At 49.4% G+C, this 21,121-nt stretch overlaps 3 protein-coding genes across 3 annotated transcripts; 1 reads left to right on the top strand and 2 right to left on the bottom strand.

The window, feature by feature from the left end:
* Window positions 1-52: 52 nt before the first annotated feature.
* Window positions 53-1,702, bottom strand: ALTATR162_LOCUS9908 (uncharacterized protein; the record flags this gene model as incomplete). Its single annotated transcript, XM_043317544.1, has 4 exons — window positions 53-403; window positions 459-944; window positions 996-1,527; window positions 1,581-1,702. The coding sequence occupies 4 exons, from the start codon at window positions 1,700-1,702 to the stop codon at window positions 53-55; spliced, it is 1,491 nt and encodes a 496-aa protein (XP_043173479.1).
* Window positions 1,703-14,188: 12,486 nt separating this feature from the next.
* Window positions 14,189-18,301, top strand: ALTATR162_LOCUS9907 (uncharacterized protein; the record flags this gene model as incomplete). Its single annotated transcript, XM_043317543.1, has 5 exons — window positions 14,189-14,395; window positions 14,454-14,826; window positions 14,879-15,075; window positions 15,131-18,108; window positions 18,163-18,301. The coding sequence occupies 5 exons, from the start codon at window positions 14,189-14,191 to the stop codon at window positions 18,299-18,301; spliced, it is 3,894 nt and encodes a 1,297-aa protein (XP_043173478.1).
* Window positions 18,302-19,040: 739 nt separating this feature from the next.
* Window positions 19,041-20,850, bottom strand: ALTATR162_LOCUS9906 (uncharacterized protein; the record flags this gene model as incomplete). The annotated part of the gene is made up of 3 exons (XM_043317542.1): window positions 19,041-20,269; window positions 20,321-20,738; window positions 20,791-20,850. The coding sequence occupies 3 exons, from the start codon at window positions 20,848-20,850 to the stop codon at window positions 19,041-19,043; spliced, it is 1,707 nt and encodes a 568-aa protein (XP_043173477.1).
* Between the last annotated feature and the right edge of the window lie 271 nt (window positions 20,851-21,121).

Genomic DNA, 21,121 nt, shown 5'->3' with positions numbered 1-21,121 from the left:
TCAAAGCCGCTCTTGCACCGCGAAGAGGTAGACGGAATCCAGAAGAGACTCATTACCAAATGGGACCTGTCCGATCGAACCAAGCTGATGAAGCCCATTCGTCTCGACTGCTATCAGAGATACTGGTGCCTCTACTGGACCGACCATACCCATAACCCGAGGATCCAGAAGAGTCCACATTGTTGAGTGCAGCTTCACACTCGGCTACCGTGGACGCGATTTCCTTGTCGTCGCTACACAGCAGCTTCAGCTCCCGACATACCGTTCGCATGGGCGAAGCGATTCCATTGCTTGGCTCGGGAAGACGAGAAGCTTGCCTGTCTCGCAGGGTCTGCAGGAACACCTTTGCGCAGTGTTGAAGTGGCGTGGCCAAGAAGGGGCTCAACACCTCATAGTCGCGACGCTAAAATCTCATGTCAACTGTGATGTCTACACACATAGATGAAGACATCACTTACGCTTGACTCAGTTTCTAGGCTGAATGCTTCAAGCAAGGTACTCATCCGGCGCGCAGTCGTCAGGCAGATATCTTGGCTTCGGGATATTAAACTGTCCATCAAGTGCATTGTGTGTGCCTTTGCGATAGAAATGAAGTGAAGCAGAATTCGGAGGCCGAGGAGAATGATAATACTAACGTCAGCAAGTACCGTATCGCCTAATGCACGGCTTGAACCGCACGCGTTCCTCCGCCCTTGCAAAGCCTCGATGACGCGTTCAATCGACTGCTCGAGAACTTCGTGATTAGAGCAGAACTCATAGGCAAAAAGGCCCTGGGTAAGCGAATGGTGGCGATGCTTGAGTATATTGTGTGTCAAAGCAGCCGCCATGGCTATGCCAGACATTGGGGTCAGTAGACCGTGGAAACGCTCTGGCTTGAATTCTTCCAAAGTGAAGTGAGGAAATTGGGGTGAGGTCGGATACGGCTGAGGAAGTTGTGTGGTGATCTATCGCCAGTCAACGAAAAGTTTTGGCATCTTACACTACCAAGCACATACCTGGCACGAATCGATAACTATGCCAATGTCCTCTCGAACAGCGCAGCATGCGTTGACAGTGTACAGGGCCCACCACGACTGTTGCATTTCTTGGGGCAGCGTCTGGGAATCTGGAGTACAATTCCGAATGCCTCTCTGGACTGATCTGCTGCCTTCAATATGGTCATCAACAATGCGGTGACCGCCCATCAACATCATCGCGCGCATGGCACGAGCAATGGTGACTGTAGCTCGGTTGGTCAGGCCTTTTGCTAGTTCCCGTCGTGCGATAAGGATGAGAGCTTGGACCGTTTCTAGATTAGGAAATGCGACGTCATCCGTCTCCTGCTCGCTTTGGTTGACCTCGGACCGTGCGTTAGAATAGTAAAATTGTTCTTCAGCATCCCGGACTACACCACTAGTCATCACTATGGCATGCTTGAGGGCGCTGAAGCCATGACTTGGGGATTGCCCTTTGGCAGCTAGACTGTTGAACCTTGTGCGGCTAATGAAGGGAAAGTGTGGGGCGACTTGTGTGAAGTATGAATCTAACCTATTCCCAACAAAACTCAGCTTTCGAGCATATTCAGTCTGGACTCAACTTACACTCGCTGGTCTATATCGGAGCTCTTTCTCTTCGTAACATTGTGACCGGGTTCTGTTTCCCAGTTGAAGGTCTCAAACATGCCCGAGACGTTGTTGGACCACGCTTGCGAGTTGAGCAGCATATCGCTGAATGTATCGTCGAGATGGCCGGGTTCTAGAGGTGTGATGGGCCGATCATTAGAAACAGTTTTTGACAAGGCTGTTTGTGGCGATGCATAATCGAAAGTATTGGGCACGTCCCTACGTTGATCAGCCGCTGCTGCTGTTGCTGCTACGCCACCATTCATCTGACACGTGTAACGTACCACTCGTACGAGCTATTATTGGTGCCGGATAATGAATGATTTCTGAAGTAATCCCCTTGCGAAGGACTAGGAATACCGGAGGCGTGCGCAATCGTCACTCGAGGAGTCTGGCCACTTTGGCTATCTGTGCCCGTCGTGGGAAGACTGGATTCGGCGCGGACTGTCAGGTAGCAGATTAGATCATATGCTGAGGTAACTGTGACGAAGATTCGATTTCTTACGAAGCCTTGTGTTCATTTTTTGCAGCACGCTTATCAACTGCGCGCTTGGGATTTCGGGGGGTGGATAGGTACAATCGATGCAAAGTCTCTGGCACCTGGAACAGATTGGTTGCTCTCTACCGCACTTGACCTTGCGGTCTCGGCACGAGTCGCACGTGGTTCGTCTGGACCTAGAGGCAGTGATGTTAAATGACTCATGTAGCATCGAATCGCTCCCATTAGCATTTCGATTTACAGATACGTTGGCCGAGCCGACGGGTGCAATGGTAGCAAGATCCATGTCGGGACCGATTAGAGAGCAGGGAGATGTTCGGCACGAGGATAGTGTTGTTTGAGGGCCGCACTACTTAAGTATCTGTCTCATCACGTAATCTAGACCATGAGGACGGTGCGTTTCCACCGGTACAGCGGATAGTTTACATTGATAAGCTGGGGCTCCTTCAATGGATTTCTCTCTCAGCCAATCATTGGGTGGCGCGACGATGCAAAGCGAGCCGCCCTGCATCGGGAATCAAGAAAGGGCATAGGCCTCAGAGTTGCGTTGCATATAACCGAGACCCTACCCGTGCGGTCAAACATATTTGGTGTACCCACTAAAGGCTAGAAAGCCCCAGTTCTCCTCGGCATAGCCATCCTGGAACTAATCAGAGTCTGCGTCTAGAGACGTGTACTGTACTCATCGTCGCCACAGCAGTCGAGGACGCCAAGAACAGGTATACTACAGTAAGACCAAGGTAAGAAATTTTACCTGCCAAGAGCCTCTCTGCCACCAATACCTAATTGGGCGGGCGAAATACGATTGACCGCACGGGTAGTAAAATTCTCCAGGGCTAACAGTGCGAGAGCGGCTGGCTTGATCCCTCTCCGTTGCTGGCTTCAACGGCTGGCAACTCTCACGCTAGTTCTTCGGTCGTGGCGTCGAAGGCGGGTAGATCCTTCAGGACGCTGGGCCGTCAGGCGTCCAGCACAACATAAGCCTGCAACTTTATCTTTCCACGACACAAATCAAGAAGGTGCAATAATCTTGAATGGATAGCGCTCCTCGAACTGTCGAGAGCAGTTTTACCGTCCGTGGTGAGATTGGTGTTGAGGAAGCATGAGGGATGGCTGACAAGCTCGAGTCGAACTAGCTCGTTAGCACATGGATGTGATGATGCGGGTTGGTGATGCCAAAATGCTGCGAGGATATCTGTTTCCATGTCGGACCGTAATGGTTGACGTTTCTAGCAGCCATGGGAGCTGATGGATGAAATCACTATATATAGGAGCGGGGGGTGCGCAGTCGTGCTTGAGGCGTGCGCAGTCACGACGGATACGCTGTCGGGAGGCCGCTTGTTTGGAGCGGTAATTTCAGCGGGATAGGGTAGGACGGGGTTAGGAACGTGTGGCTTAGGCAAGGCAACTTTTTGGTGGGGATGCGTTCTAAGTAGTTACACAATCTGTTGATAAATGGTTAGAGCATTGCATTCTTAATAAGAAGGCCTAGTTCCATGGGGGGGGTCACGCGAATCGCATGGCAGTAATTAGGCTGGAGGAGCTGGGGACAGGCGGACGGCATTGGCAGGGGTGAGGAATACAGATTGGGTTGGCTTGTTTGCTTAGTGAGGATGATGTACTAGCAAGCATAAGGTCTTACGGCAGCGCGGCCCAGCACGATAGTCGTGACGGGTAGCTTTTTGGAGGACGGGAGAGCGATCGTTTACAGGAAACCCCCCGCCGCTCCTAGCCCTACGTCTAAGGCCACCAGTCGGCTGCGTGTGCTGCTGCCCGTCCACACTCTCCTGCGCCCTCTGCCATCTAGCCCTTATTGTCTCTGGCTTCTCTTGAGCCTCTCCCTACTCCTGCATCTGGCCGTGCCTGCGCGACACCAACAACACCTAGCCGTCGAGCCGACGAGACGACTAGCAACGCGGCCGCGGCCGCCCCCGCCTTGCCAGCACTTACCCACTATCACACACCATCGCAGAACCTTATTCCGACCCCTCATCGCCAATCTCCCTGCTGCCCCACGTCTGGCTGCTGTCGCGCATTCTCCCTTCCTATGACTGGTGAGAATGCACTGCGGCTAACTGCAGTGCCTGTTTACGCACACTATCAACCGCTCTGCCGCCCGCCGTTAACGCAAGCCCAGCTGTCGCTGTCTACTGTTAAGGCATCCCTGACCAGACCCTAGCCCTCCTTGATGCCACCAGCGGTAGTGCTGAATCCGCCGCGAAAAGAGGTATGCGCTCGTAGATCGCCCGTGCTAGATGTCGCTGAAGTAAGACTAAGTGTAAGAATGCTGGCTAAGGTACCACCTGTAAGACCTGCGCCAACACTAAGCGCGACTGCATCTGGGACCATGCTGCTGCTGTAACTACTTCTGCGCCTCCGCGGCGCGAGAGTACTGCCGACTTTGATGTAAATAAGTTATGTGCACTCGGACTTGACCCTCGGCTTGCCTCATCACTAACATTATGCCTAACATGTCCTACGAAAGCAATTAAGTGCTGTCTTAGGCTTTCTTATAGCTAACTTTTGCCCTATATAGTGATGAGGCTGGTTTGAAAGCATCCCCTGCGGCGCCATAGTACAAATTAAAAAGTCCTGCTGGCATAGGCGTGTTCGTTGCATCTAGCGACCCAACTGTACCTGAGGAAATATCGTCTTAATACTTGATTATGCCGAAGACGTCATTGGCGTTAGGAAAGATTGTTAGGAGCACGGAGGAGGTGGGTGTAGTAGACAGGTTAATTAGGTAGACTAAAGGTACTCTTATCGTTATGAAGAGCAGAGAACCAGTATAGATAAATGCTATGTTCTTAACCTACGTGTTCCTAAAGAACCAGTTAAGTGTTATCGTCATTATTATTATCGTTGTTAGTCTAGTTATAGCAAGGGCCGCGATTATAGCTATAACGAAAAAGTCAAGAGGTTTTTTCATGTGTAATAAGATGCTTATCCTTAGGAAGTAAGTCTTCTTATAAGTTACTTAAAGTTAAAGGGAGAGGTAGAGATATGGCAATATCGTGTTGATAGCTTGGGTACTTAGAATATCCTTCGGCATTCATTCACTTCCCTCTTCTTAGTCACCATGCCTTCTCCATATTTAGATTTCCCTTCATCTGTATCCTCAACGCATCGTTTTAAGAAAGCTACCAGCGTTAGTACAGTCAAATAGACTCATAATGTGGCACAGTTCCGACCGGAATAACCATGCATACCGAAAGGACTTCCCCTTACTTTTGTCTCTCTCTACGATACTAATCTAGCTATCCATACGTCCTCAGATGAAGGCGATGCTGAAGACCACGGGTCACGGGCGAAGCCGCCGCCGATGCGAAAGTAGTCTGGTGAGATGATTAAACCTGCCCTCCAATCAGCGTCACTTCTCAGGCCATCGAGTGCGTCTCACATACCCGGCACATCCATTTACTTCAAGGCTGTGCAATTCAACGAGGTGATGGAACAGGTACAAAACTCGCTGTCTGCAGACCGACCGATTACTGATAGTGAAGACTCCTCGTTGGCTGAAACTGCATGCAATAATCAAGACAAGAACTTTTTAGAAGACGCTACTAATTCCTAAACAGCTGATTGGAAGACTACACTGGCCAACTGGCCATCTTCCAAATCCCACAATTGACTGAAAGTACCTATTCGCGTCGAACGCATTGCTCTGGCACCAGACAAATACATACTTGTTGGCAGCATTATATGTACTGTGCTGCCCGGCGTACAGTGCCCGTGCGCCATGTGAGCCAGTTCGCCGTGTGAGCCACCCGAACATCATAATAATATAATCATCCCAACTTCAACGCGTCATAACTCCGCCACTATGGACCCGATTTAAGAAGCGATTGAAGATATCGAATCGCGCGAAGATGGCACATCTTTTTCGTACCGCGAAGTCGCGCGTAAATTCAATATTAACAGAACGACGTTGTCGCGCCGCCACTAAGGCTTAACACGCTCAAATGCAGCTATAGCAGAAGCGCAGCAGTTACTTAACCCACAATAACAGTTAGAACTTGTAAGCTATATAGAAAAGTGCACAAGGCGAGGCTTGCTACGTACACGAGAGATAGTACAAAATTTTAGCAGCGCAGTTGCGCAGTAGGAGGTTTCTAAAGGGAAAGCTTTTTCGGCTGACCCCAAATACTATTCGGCTGACCCCAAAAAGATCAGATGACTAAAATAAGCCGTGAAACACATCTGCAGTAATCGACACCTATTAATACTTGCCTAATTAAGCAGTTTGTTGTAGTAATAAGGTTTTAGGTAGGGGTCTTAGTACCTCCTGTAGGGGTCTTAACAGCGTGTCACGGTAACCACCGTGGTTCCCTTGACACTGAACGCGCTACAGAATCCGAGTGCTCCGCCAAGCACCCGAATTCTGCTGATTGGCCGGCCGGGCCTAGCGCCATGCGCACGGCCCCCATCGATAACTTCTCACCGCCTGTACATGCTGATTCTGTTTCCTTACGCAACGTCTTGTATTACACCAGATATCGTACGTAGCCACAATTAACGCTTCTAGTAAGCTCTTAAACACGTGCTCGTAACATCTCGTGACATTACGTTGCGTCAACCTACTATGACTACCCACGAACAACCTGACGCGTTGCAGCTAATCTTGCGTCAGCTGAACGCAATTTAAGCGGACTCGGCTGCGTTAAAGGCTAGCAACGAAGCACTCCTTGCTAACCTAGCTGAGCAAGAGAATCGACACGCGCAACAGATATTAGAGCTCCGTCAAGAGATAGAGACTATTAAGACTAGGTCTGCTCCTGTTACTACCCTAGCTCTTACCCGTACCGACACTGAAGCTAGGCAAGTTCGTTTCGAGGAGCCATCTGGAAGTGGCTTAAAGCCTGTGACGCCGCCAACTGCGAGCCTTAAGGACCTGCCCCGAACTGACCGCCTGCCTGACCCGCCTTTGTTCAATGGCCGACGAAAGGACCTCCCCGCCTTCGTCCGCAAGCTAAGGTACAAGCTTAAGGGTAACGCTGACTGATACCCGAACAAGAGATCCCGCCTGCTATATGCCCACTCTCGACTAGAGAAGGACGCTGTAGCCCTTATTGACCCGCTTATAGACAAGGACGTCCATACTGTAGACCAGCTTGTTACCTTCCTTAAAGCCACCTACAGAGACCTAAACAAAGAGCTAACAGCACTTAGCCGACTAAGCGGATTACGTTAAGGGAAGCGCAGCTTCACTTCCCACTTCGCTAAGTTCTAACAACTAGCCGCTAATACTAGATTAAATAAGATTAGTCTCATCGCTTCCCTCCGAAACTCCTTGTCCTATAAACTACAGCGTGCAATGGTTGGAGAGGCCTTGCCTAGCGACCTCAACGACTACGCTAACCTTATATCCACGTACGACAACAACCTCCGCTTCCTACTAGACCGCCCACGCCGTCTCCCTGCAGCCTATCCTAATACAATAGATATAGACGTGTTAAACTACGCTCCCGCTAGCTCTGCTGAACGCTAGAAGAGAATTAAGGAAGGCCGCTGCTTTAAATGTAACCAGAAGGGTCATATATCTAGCAACTGCAGCGTCCCTCTGCCCGCTTAGCATATCTGATCGCACAGCGCTAATAACTAGACCTGTACCCGCTCTGCAGGATCTAATACTTTAAGATCCTCTCGATCCTTAAGATCTTAAGGACGACGCTCTCGCAACTAGTCCCGAAAGGGAAAAGCCCCGTCCTAAGGATAAGTCGCTCCCTAGGACCGCGCATACACCGAATCTCTGCTGAACTCTGGTCTGAATCTCGAACTGACACCTAGAAACGCTGTATCGTGATACCCTGCACAGTCTAACAAGGCAACACTAGAAGCAACCTTAAGGCCTTAGTTAATACTAGAGCTACTAGTGTTAGATACATTCACAGAGACCTTACGCGCAACCTAAACCTTCGTCAAAACCCGCTGCCCTACGTTATTTACCCTACTAGATTTACTAGAACTGTACTTAACGGTAGAGAAGTATCTTACACCGTTACCCTAAAACTGCAACACGACAACTACGTAGAGTCTATACGACTCTACGTCACTAACACTAGCCACTACGAGATAATACTTAGCTAACTATAGATAAATAAGCATTAAGTAAACTTAGACTATGCTAATGAGAAGCTGCTTTTTACTGCCTAAAGATGCACTAAACGATGCCTTAGAGTTAGCCGTACCTCTGCTCCTACTCCCTAAGGACAGTAGGGCAACAACAGCTCTAATAGAACTTACTCCTAAACCCTAAAACTTAAACACGTACTACGACAACGACATGATTATTAGCTACCTAAGATGAAGCGCCAATTAAACGAACCTATACACGAACCTACCTACGACTCTGACTTTGACTGCACTCTGTTAACTAACGACTAGGACGACTCGTTAAAGTTACAGCCGAAACTTAATATCTATTGCATAGGCGCGGCCCTATTTATAAGCCTAGCGCGTAGAAGAGGCTACGAAATATGTGCTGTTAGTATTGCTAACATTAATAAGGCACTAGCTGTAAAGAAGCACACTAATCCACTCACGAAAGTCCCTCCTAAGTACTACGACCTAATAGACGTCTTCTTGCGAGAGAACTCCGACAAACTGCCCGTACGACGACTATACGACCACAAGATCGAACTAATAAAAGGCAAGCAACACGGGTTCGGCCCGTTATACGGCATGTCCTAAGACGAGCTAAAGGTACTGCGTAAGTACCTCGAAGACCACCTGTCGAAGGGGTTTATCCAAGCAAGCTCCTCTCTAGTCGCGTCTCCTGTTATCTTTGTTAAGAAACCTAGAGGCAGATTACGCTTCTGCGTTAACTACCGTGCCTTAAACGCAGTTACTGTTAAGAACTGTTACCTAATCCCGCTAATCTAAGAGACCTTAAGCCGACTAAGCAAGGCTAAGTACTACACAAAGCTTGACATTATCGCTGCCTTTAACTAACTCCGCATCGCTAAAGGAGACGAATAGCTAACAGCCTTCTGTACCCGATATAGGCTATTTAAATATCTCGTAATGCCCTTTAGACTAGCCAACGCGCTAAGTACGTTCTAGCACTTTGTAAACGACGTGCTACGCCCGTTCTTAGACATATTCTGCACCGCTTACCTCAACAATATCCTAATCTATAGCGAGACCCTCTACGAACACAAGGAGTACGTTAGATCTGTTTTAAACGCTCTTAAGGAAGCTGGGCTCCAACTAGACGTAGACAAGTGCGAGTTCTACTAAACTGAAGTTACTTACCTTAGCTACGTAGTTAGAGTAGATGGAATACGAATAGACCTAAAGAAGGTTCAAGCTATCGTAGATTAGGAATACCTAAACAACGTTAAGGACGTTAGAGCCTTTCTAGGATTTGCGAACTTCTATCGACGGTTTATAGATAGCTTCTCCTACCTAGCCGCTCCGCTTGTAGCATTAACTAAGAAGGACGCTAAGTTTCTCTTTAACGACGACTGCTAGAAGGCCTTTAATGCCTTAAAACGCGCCTTTACTACTGCACTAATACTGCGACACTTTAATCCTAACCTCCTAATTATCGTAGAAGCAGACGCTTCTGACTACGTTACGGCAGGTGTCCTCTCCCAGACAGAACCCGACGGTACGCTTTGCCCTGTAGCCTACTACTCGAAAAGGATAAACCCTGCAGAAAACAACTACGAAATCTACGATAAGGAACTACTCGCTATCGTCCGTTGCTTTAAACAGTAGAGACCTAAGCTAGAGGGCGCGTCCTTCCCAATTGCTGTACTTAGCGATTACAAGAACCTACAGTACTTCGCAACTACGAAGCAACTAAGCCACCGTCAGGCTCGATAGTCCGAATACCTCTCCCGATTCTAGTTTACGATTACGTACTAACCAGGCAAGCATGGCGAGAAGCCTAATGCCTTAACCCAACGTTCGCAAGACTAGCTTGCACAAGAGGAAGCCTAAGAAGCTCGTAAGCAAACGTTGCTGCGCCCAGAACTCTTTCAGAATCCTCCTATAATTAGGTTAGTAGAGACTAATAGATCTATCCAACAGATTATCGAAGAAGGATACTAGTTAGCACCTAACGGTTACCCTAAGGACCCGTTTATACAAGAAACTCTGCAACTGCTGTACGACAGTAGACGACAGTCAAAGACTGTCACCCTAAGCGACTGTAAGAACCGCGACGGCCGTCTATACTACTAGAATAAGCTCGTTATTCCTAACGACGACGAACTAAAAATCAAGATCCTCCGTGCAGTCCATGATGCTCCCTCTAGCGGCCACCCAGGCCGAGGAAAGACACTTGAACTTATCCAACGGGAATACTACTAGCCTCAGCTGTTCGAGACCGTCTAACGATACGTATCCTGCTGCCACACCTACTGCCGCTCTAAAGCGTCGCGAGAGAAGTACCACAGGTTATTAAAGCCATTGCCTGTTCCTGAACGACGTTAGGCAGATATCTCCGTCGACTTCGTGGTCGACCTACCTAAGTCAGAAGGATACAAGAACGTGATAGTAGTAGTGGACCGTTTGTCCAAATACCGCTACCTAATACCATGTAGCAAGATAGAAGCACCCAACGTAGCGCGTATGTTTCTTCGCCACGTCTGGTGCAACCACGGCCTTCCCAACACGATTGTCTCCGATAGAGGCAGACAGTTCGTCTCTGCCTTCTATAACGAACTATGTAGCCAGCTAAAGATTGACCTACGCTTTTCAACTAGCTATCATCCCAAGACTAACGGGCAAACCAAGAACGCTAACGCTGCGATAGAACAAGTCCTACGCGCGTACACGAACTACCAGCAAGACGACTAGGTCTAGTAGCTCCCTATCGCTCAATTCGAAGCTAACAACACCGTTTCGGAATCCACAGGAGTATCTCCGATAATAGCCTGCTACGGCTAGAACCCCCGAATAGGTTTTGAACCGCCCACGAACAAGACACGTCCCGCCTACTAGGCCCTACAAGCCTAGGATGTGAATGTAATAATTAATAAGATGCGTAATATTACTGAGTTTATCCGCGAAGAAATGACATGGGCGCAAGCCCTGCAGCAAGAATACGCGAACCGCAAACGCCTACCTGCACTAGCTTACGAAGCTGGCGACGAGGTATAGCTAGATGCGCGTAACATCTAAACACAACGACTATCAAAGAAGCTCGACTGGAAGAACCTGGGACCCTACCGAATAACTAAGAAGGTCTCCTCCTATGCGTACTGCCTCTATCTACCTGAATCCATAAAGATACACCCTGTATTTCATGTATCCCTCCTTCGTCTAGCAGCTAAAGAAGACGATCACATACCTGGCCAGAATGCACCACTACCCGAACCTGTCGTTGTAGATAACGAAGAAGAATACTTTGTTGATAGCGTCGAAGGTCTCCGCTTTAACAAGCGTAGAAAGAGACACGAGTACTATGTAAAATGGACTGGTTATAATGAGTTGACCTGGGAACCCGCCTTGAACCTGAAGGATAACGCGGCTGTGGCTGCTTTCCACGAAAGATTTCCTGATATCCCTGAACCTTTATCGTTATGATTGACGCTCGCAGGAGCTCGAGAATAAGAGGGGGGTACTGTTACGGTAACTACCGTGGTTCCCTTGACACTGAACGCGCTACAGAATCTGAGTGCTTTGCTAAGCACCCGAATTCTGCTGATTGGCCGGCCGGGCCTAGCGCCATGCGCACGGCCCCTATCGATAACTTCTTACCGCCTGTACATGCTGATTCTGTTTTCTTACGTAACGTCTTGTATTACACTAGATATCGTACGTAGCCACAATTAACGCTTCTAGTAAGCTCTTAAACACGTGCTCGTAGCATCTCGTGACACCTTATGTATTACGTAAAGAGCTTATCTTTTCGCGGCTTTAATAGGAATACTTATAGCAAAGTGTTTAAAATAGAGTAAAAAGGATATCTTAATGTAAGGACATAGCCTCTCCTCAGCTACTACTTACTACGAGGTTTAGAGCTAAGGAGTAAAAGGCTACGTCTTACTACGAAGACGCAAACTACTAGACCTTCTACGGTCTAGTACGCCTTCGCTTCGCTTCTCTCTCTAGGCTATATAAGTACGCGTACGCTCTGCCTCTTCTAGGCTCTGCGTCTGCTATTTTCTCTACTCCGAATACAAGCTTCTACTCAACCAGTTCGCTCTTCTGCGCGTAAAGTCTGCCTTACACTTAACGACTGTCCGTCTAATAAGGAGTAAGAAGGATTTAAATTGTAAGGAGTAGTTAGGCAGGCACTAAGATATTAGTATAGGCTTGTATTAAGACGAATCCTTAAGGAGCTATCAAGCCTCTTAGAGGGATAATATATACCTACGTCACGTAATTGTGGCTAGTGTGAGCTGACAGTGCCCCGAAGGGTTCCTAGTAGCTCACTAGTCTGTGGCTGGAATCCTGTGGTAATAGAGCATCGTGACAGCGCTATAGTAAGTACACGGAGAAGTTAGGACTGTAGAGGGAGTAGCACTATAGTAGAGACAATATAAAGAGGACAGGAAGTGTCAAGCAATAGAGTCTTTATAGATACGAGATGCACCGCGATAGTGGAAGTAGAGGTATATTGCCTTGTAAGACTAGAGACGAACCGCTGTCGAGCCACAACAGCGGTAAGGTAGGCTAATATACTGCGATTGCTTGGCATACCGGCCCGAACGGGCCCGGAGTAACCTGGTGCCTGACAGGAAGGTTGTGAGCCTAATTCTAGCGGCAACTTATCCTTAAACTAGTGTACTGCTATTGCAGTAAGTACTATTAGACCTTTACAGGAATAGTAAACGACTGTTAATAGTTATTTAGGGCTATAGTAGTAGGGGCTGTAAACGGAGTCGCGATTCCTGAAACAGGTAACCGAGGACGAACCTTAGTTAATTGACCTCAACACGGCACCGCGAGTTTTGACGGATGGCGAGGGAGAAATGATTTTCAGTGTCCTATGGTCGTATGTATCAGATTGGTCCGGTCCATCAAATATATCCTCACGTCAATTTCGTGGCGATTTCACTACCAATCCGCAACGTCGCAAACAGTCTCGAGTTAATCAGTCCTGAGCGCGGCTCGTGTTCTGGTTAACCAATTCCGTATCAGGGGTTACATGCATGGTGCATTTGTTTTGATCTCCAAGACTCGGAGTGGACTTATTCCTATGTAGTCAGCTCGTCTTCGAAACTTGCAAACCGAAAGGTTCTTCCTATCATTTCCATTCCATCCACGATCAATCTCGCAGTAACAACCTCATAGGTATCCCCCTCATATACCCTTAGTTTGTCAGCCTAGTCGACCGACTTGCAAACATGTGCGAAGGTATTCGGCATAGCCCCAGTTCATCAACCAACGCTCTGTGTTTGCCCGCCCAGGTTCTAATGCGCCAGTCCAACAAGGCGGCGGGTTATAAGGGTGGCAGTTTAGGGTCATGAACATCGAAAAACCGTTCAAGCCGCGCCGAATCCGCTGGTGTACCATAAAAGAAGTTGAGAACAGGGTATTTGAGCGGAGGCTGTTCATCGGGGTTGACTGAGAAATAAGGACGAGTGGTGAGGAAGAGTTACATCGCGTATCTAAGATTCTTGCGTGTGCAGTAATACGGATACGACTTGCATTACTCGGAAGTCGGAAAGTCGGATTGCAGCCGCCCGCTAGTCGCAGACAAGATCGTAAAGACATGATGTTCGGGTTGTCGTAAAGTCTAGCCCGGAGTCCTCGAGTTGCACTTTAGCTCCACACTAGAGCGAAAAAGGCCTAGTCACCCAACTCCACTCCCGTCATCGATTGCCTTCTCGCCAGCGTTGAGAAAATCAAACATCGTCCCCAACAACAACTATCCATATCCTGCGCGTGTGGGCAATCACTCGCAATTCGAATGCGATCCTGATTGGCAGCGCAAAGTTGTCATGACGTTCTGTTGTTCTAGCGGGCAATCAATGCGCCGCCTTGGTACCTAATACCGGGACCCTCGCCCTCCGTCTTGCGAGCCGCACCAGAAGCCATAGACTCGCGTTATGCATGCTTATCACATTCGACAAACAACACGCCCTCTCTGTTACACCGATGCACGTATACTGTTCACGCATCGCCAACGATGGCGGGCAACCACAATACACCCTCGATCACTCGCCATAGCTCCGACACCATGGAGGAGACAGTAGAAAGACCGTTGGCTACAATCTGCATCCCAGACCAGGTGGACGCAGAAAAGCCTGCTGCTGTTGACGACGGAGAATCAAACAAGGATCCGAAAGAGAAAAGGAAAAAAGAAGAGAGAGAGGGGAGCCTGAAAGATTACTTTGTAAGTCATAGATCGGGTCGAATCTAAGGGGTGCAAGCTGATTTGTCTGTTCTCACAGCGCATCTTCACGTATGCTAGTACGGCGGATCGCATACTTTATTCTCTCGGGCTCACAGGTGCCGTCGTCGTTGGTGCTGCTCTCCCTTTGATGACTCTTGTTTTCGGCAAATCAACCGCAGAATTCAATCAACAAGCAACAGGCCAGGACAGCTCGACCTTTACTAGTACCATTAACAGCTTGGTACTCTACTTCTTGTACATATTCGCCGCCCGTTTCGTTATTGGGTATCTGGGTACTCTTTGCATCTGTATCGCCGCAGCTAGGACGACATGCGCCTTGCGAGAGGACTTTCTTGACAAGTTGCTCCGTCAAGACGTGGCGCATTTCGACAAGGACGGCAGTGGATCTGCCGCAACTCAAGTAACTACAAGTAAAAAACCCGATCTGAAAGCCATGATCATATTGCTGACGGCGTGGCCTAGATGGCAACAGGATCAACCAAGGCATAGCGGAAAAGCTGTATACCTGCGTCCAAGGCATCTCACTCTTTTTCTCTGGTTTCATTGTAGCACTCGCCGTTCAATGGAAGCTTGCTCTGATAGTGATGAGCATAATACCTGCCATCTTCCTAGTCACCGGGGTATGCATAGGCCTGGATGTGCCTATCGAAGCTAGAGTGGTGAGTATACATGTCTCTTTCCATTCGACGCCTTCAAGTAACGACTGCTGCACAGACGAAAATTTACTCACAAGCTGGTACTCTGGCGCAAGATGCAATCAGTTCGATCAGAACTATTCACGCCTTCGGAGCTCACCAGAAGATTGTTGACGGCTACGAGACTTACCTGCAGAATGCGCACAAGGAAGGTAACAAGAAGTCCGTCATTTATGGTGTACTCTTTTCCGGTCAAACTTTTCTGGTTATGTCAGGTACTTCGCTGGCCTTCTGGCAAGGTTTTCGCATGTTCCAAAGTGGGGAGATCGGTGATGTGGGCAAAGTCTTCACCGTCGTCCTGAGTGTTGTGCTCGGTGCTACTGCAACATTACTCATCTTCCCGCAGCTTCAAGCTTTCACCAACGCTTCGTCAGCGGCAGGCGAGTTGTTCTTTATCATCGACAGTCCATTGACGCTCGATCCGCTCTCGACCGAAGGTATGCAGCCATCCAGCTGTAACGGGGAAATCATTGTCGACGATCTAAATTTTGCGTACCCTGCCCGATCGAGCGCCCAAGTTCTGCGGGGTCTGAGCCTCTCGATTCCAGCTGGAAAGACAACGGCCCTAGTTGGACCTAGTGGGTGCGGTAAATCGACCCTGGTCGGTCTACTCGAACGATGGTATCAGCCCACTTCCGGTCGAATCCTGCTTGATGGTCGAGATGTTTCTGAATACAACACAAAGTGGTTGCGGTCGAACATCCGCCTCATTCAGCAAGAGCCGACCTTGTTCCAAGGCACGATCTTCGAGAATATCGTCAAGGGCCTGATAGGAGATCAAAAAGATCTACCAGCGGAAAAGCAGATGGAACTCGTGCAGGAAGCGTGTAAAAACAGCAATGCGCATGACTTCATCGAGACGCTACCACAAGGCTATCATACCCAAGTCGGAGAGCGAGCAAGCATGTTGAGCGGTGGTCAACGACAGCGCATTGCCATCGCTCGCAGTATCATTTCGAACCCTAAGATCTTGTTATTTGACGAAGCGACCAGTGCCTTAGACCCTCGCGCTGAAAAGGTTGTGCAGAGCGCACTCAACCGCGTTTCGATCAACAAGACCACGTTGGTTATCGCTCATAAACTTGCTACTGTGATGGCGGCAGACAACATTATCGTCATGAAAGATGGTCAGATCTACGAGCAGGGAACACACCATGAACTCGTCGAGAGCGATGGTCTCTATGCGGCAATGGTGCGCGCCCAAGATCTTGGTACGAAGGTCAACGATGAAGACGTTCAAAGAGAGTTGCTCGAAACAGAGGGTGTCGAAGACAGCCTACATCGCAAAGCCACCTTGCAGCGAACGCAATCACAGTACAACACGATAGAGCTCGAGCGCGAAGTCGAGCAACTTGCAGCTGGAACTCTGGGTTACTCTCTCATCAAGTGCATTTGGATCATGCTGAAAGAGAACGTTGATCTTTACTACTGGTATGCCGCCACGATTGTTGGGGGAATCATCGGCGGTGGTACCTACCCAGCACAAGCTATCATCTTCTCCCATCTCGTTCGAGTGTTCACACTGCAAGGATCTGAAGCACAAGAGCAAGCAAACTTCTGGGCGCTCATGTTCTTCGTGCTGGCTCTCGCTAATCTCTTCGCATACTTCACCATTGGTCTTGCATGCAACAGCATTGGACAGACTTTGACTCACCGATATCGCAGAGAGATGATCGAGCGCATTGTCAGTTTCGATCAGGACTTTTTTGATCGCCCAGAGAACTCGTCTGGTGCATTAACCTCAAAGCTATCATCTGCGCCTACAGCGCTGCAAGAATTGATGTCTGCGAATCTAGGTCTCATGTTCAACATCTTGGTCAACATCACTGCCAGCAGTGCGCTTGGAATAGCTTATGGCTGGAAGCTTGGACTCACACTGGTATTCGGCGGACTGACCATCATTGTAGCTGCCGGCTACTATCGCATACGAATCGACCAGAAGCTCGAGGCCGCTACAGAAGAACAATTTTCCGGCAGTGCCGGCCTGGCAACAGAGGCTGTCACATCCATTCGAACGGTCAGCATGCTAACTCTCGAAACCTCAATCATGCGCCAATATAGCGACACACTCCAGGCTATCACAGGAAAAGTTATTAAGAGCCTAGTCTTCGCGCTTATCCCGTACGCGCTCTCCCAATCAGCCGACTTTCTAGTCATGGCTCTAGGCTTCTGGTACGGATCGCGGCTGATCGCGAGAGGCGAGTACGATACATCGCAGTTCTTCGTAATCTTTATTGCCATTGTCTTTGGTGGGCAGGGTGTGGCGCAGTTCTTCATGTACAGCACCTCCATCACAAAGGCGAAAGGGGCCGCGAACTACATCTTATGGCTGCGGACTGTCAAGCCTAACATCCGCGAATCAGACGAGACCAAAGGCAAAGGGCCATCAACGGACGGAGCCATTGCCATGGAAGGCGTTGAGTTCAGATATAAGCAGCGTAACGCGTCCAGGGTGTTGAGAGGTATCTCCATGAAGATTAAGCCTGGCATATTTGCCGCCTTCGTTGGCCCCTCAGGCTGTGGCAAGAGTACGGTTGTTTCTCTGCTGCTCCGGTTTTACGACCCGATATCTGGACGCATCACGTTAGATGACCAGGACATCTCGCTCATGTCTCCCCATCTTTATCGCCGTTACATGTCGCTCGTCCAACAGGAGCCACCACTCTACCTTGGCTCAGTGCGCGAGAACATTGCCCTCGGTCTCGAGCATGAGCCTTCTGATGCAGAAATCCAGGAAGCCTGTCGCCAAGCCAACGTTCTGGAGTTTGTTGCTTCGTTACCTGAAGGTCTCCAAACCCCTTGTGGATCCAAGGGCTTGCAGTTCTCTGGCGGACAAAGGCAGCGCATTGCGATTGCTAGAGCGTTGATTCGCCAGCCACAACTGTTGTTGTTGGACGAAGCAACGTCGGCTTTGGACACTCAGAGCGAAAGGGTCGTTCAGCAGGCGCTAGATGAGGCTGCGATGACGAGGACAACCATTGCTGTTGCGCATAGGCTGTGAGTACCTCCTAACCAGATTTTGAGATAATAGTTCACTGACATTATGTATAGAAGCACAATTCGACATGCAGACATTATCTTCGTCATGGAAGATGGCACGATCGCTGAGATGGGTACCCACGAGGAACTGCAAAGATTGAGAGGCAGATATTTCGCCACGTGTTTGGCGCAGTCGCTTGACCAGGCATGATTGTGTGCATAGAACACGAGATTTCTCGGCCTTTGCGAATCTCTAGTCGCGATACATGTGAAGTTGGCCGGGTGAAAGCGATAATTAGTTGCTGGTACTTGGAGAAGGGTTAATCCGCATGCTCAAGCCTAGCGGGCAGCTTAGAACCCCGAAGGAGAATCCCGCTCGCTACTCCCCGTCGTCTTCTTCCCCATACACATGAGTGCGTATTCGACGCCATATGGGGAATATTTGGAAACTTCCTTATGGATGGGGTGAAATGCGGCAGAATGTAGGCACAAGCAATCTTTATGGCATTTGCGAAAAGTTGAACCTCGGTTGATAGCTAGTTACTCTCGAATGAGAAGTATCGCAGATAAGGATATCGCTTTGTTATGAGAACTGTGAGTTGCGGAGGGTGTGGGTGGCTCGCCTGCTCTGCGTTGTCGCAGTGCTAGTGGATGTAGTGGATGATAAATAACCAAAGTATGGCATCGCTGACCGATCTATGAGTCGTGGAAAACGAGAATCATGGCCATGCACGCACGACTTCTATAATCGATACTATGCTCACACTGAAACTCACTATTGAACAAAAAAGATCGGACATGCACAATAATGGCAAATGATGACATGATGCTTGTAAATGAAGTGTGAGTGAATGCAATTACAGTCTAAATACTTATGCTACATGAAGACGGGTATACAGGCGGAGGCCTAAATGAGAAGAAAGAGTGACATGCGAAGCGACCAGGCAAAACTAAGCCTTGAGCTCAGTGGTGCCAGCCTCGTCGCTGCTGCGGTTGTCTTTGCGCACGGCGTGCTCCGCACCAGTGATAGACTCATCGCCCATATCCCAATCTTGAGCAAGGTCTTCTAGAGTTCTGCGCTTTGTCTCTGGAATCAACAGAGTAGTGAAGATACCCGCGAACATGAAAGCAGAGAAGATCTGCATGACGTGGTTCAACCAAGGGTTGGCGTTCTCCTTGGTAACATGGCCTCGGGTTCGGAGAGGAGCAATAGCTCCTTGAGCGATGATGGAGCCAATCTTTCCTGAACCAGCAGAGATACCGTGAGATGTGGAACGGTAGCGGGTAGGGAAGCACTCTCCAGGAACAATGAAGGTGGTGGTGTTGGGACCCCAGTTGAAGAAGAGTTGGATCAGGACATAGATGGCCAACATGGCGTGGTGGCTAAGGTGACTGTAGGCGAATCCCCATACGATGAAAAGAATGGTGAGTATCGTGAAACCAGCCAGTTGCAGGGTCTTGCGTCCAACAGTGTCAATGGTTGCGACTGCCAACCAGTATCCGGGGATAGCGCCAGCACAGACCAGGATAGCATTACCAGCAGCAAGGTTGTAAAGCTTCTCGTAGAGAGTTGTACCACTAGCGTAGCCAATAGCCTGTAGCACAGTAGACGAGTTCAGACCCAGTCCGTAGAATGCGACGTCAAGGAGTAGCCATGACATGGCAGTACCGAAAAGAATCTTGCCGTTACGGAGCTTGCCATAAAATCTGAAGAAGTCGCCGAAAGACGCCTTGGGAACTTCAAGCTGAGCAGTAGACTGGAGCTGGGCGGCCTGGGTGATTGCGTCAGGGCTACCGTTGCCGTGCTTGCCGGAGAGATACTGCTTGGTGTCTTCGTTGGCCTTCTCGACGTCACGGGCGACATCAAAAGTGTAGCGGGGCGTCTCGGGGATAGTAAGGCGGTAGTAAAGCGCAATGCAAGCTGGGACGACACCAATCCCGATGAGGGCGCGCCACATCTTGTCGACAGCTACAGCGCATTGACCGTCGCAGTCCGCGTAGCCAGCAACTCCTTTGAGGGTATCCTTGAAGCCAGCGACTAAGCAAAGCATGACAAGGGCACCACCAAGCTGACCAAAACCTTGCATAGCAAAGACAGCACCCATCATAGCACCGCGCCACTTGGTGGTGGCGAACTCCGAGGTGATGATAGAGGATAGCGGGTAGTCTCCACCAATACCTGATAGCCATTAGCAAGGCTTCTTTGTGTATTCTCAAACAACCAACTCACCAATTCCCATCAGTACACGCCAGAAGATGATCAGACCAACGATCGAAGTTCCGGGACCGGGGCCAGTGAGGGACTGAGCAAGTGTGGCGACGATGATGAGGATCAACTCAAGACCGTACATCTTCTTGCGACCGACGATATCGGCAAGGGTACCGAAGCCAACTTGTCCAAGAACAGTACCAGCTGAGGTCGCAAGCTTGATAGCTGTGTCCTGTTGGGTGAGGAGAACACCTTTGTTATCATGCTTGTAGACGATACCCAGCATGATCGTCAAGAGAGAGACGCAAAAGATGTCGTAGCTGTCTGTGAAGAAACCAGTACCAGCGACAAGAATGGCGCGCACATGGTACCAGCCGAAGGGCGCCTTGTCGATCTCAGCGAGGGCAAGTCGGCGTCGCTCATTGGGGTCTTCAATATGCTAGGACCAGTCAGTACGTGTGAGTTTCGCAGTCTCGTCGGTGTCACCCTACCGCAAAGTCATTGTTGAAGTTGTGGAAAGCGGCGTTACCGCCGGCTGTCTTGTGAGCCATTGCGAAGCTTTGCCGAGACGTATCAAGAGATTGGACGAAGCTTGAGTCCGGGAAAGACGGCTGTGCGAGCTGGAGATCAGTTGTGAAGGGTGCAGGGCCAAGCTATATACCTGCCATCAAGCTTACTTCAAAGGCTGAGCGACATGCTTGTATGCCAAACAGGCCATTCGACAGACCAATGGGATCACCGCATTCTTGCACGCCCGTAGCTTTGCAATATTCACTTTCGGCCTTTCCGCTATAACAGGTAGACTCACGCGTGGGATTGCGC

Source organism: Alternaria atra, assembly GCF_907166805.1.
Source record: "Alternaria atra isolate CS162 genome assembly, contig: 32, whole genome shotgun sequence".
In the NCBI taxonomy this organism is placed as follows: Eukaryota; Fungi; Ascomycota; class Dothideomycetes; order Pleosporales; family Pleosporaceae; genus Alternaria; species Alternaria atra.
Note: the sequence above shows the minus strand (reverse complement) of the source record. Positions and strands in the feature narration are given on the sequence as shown.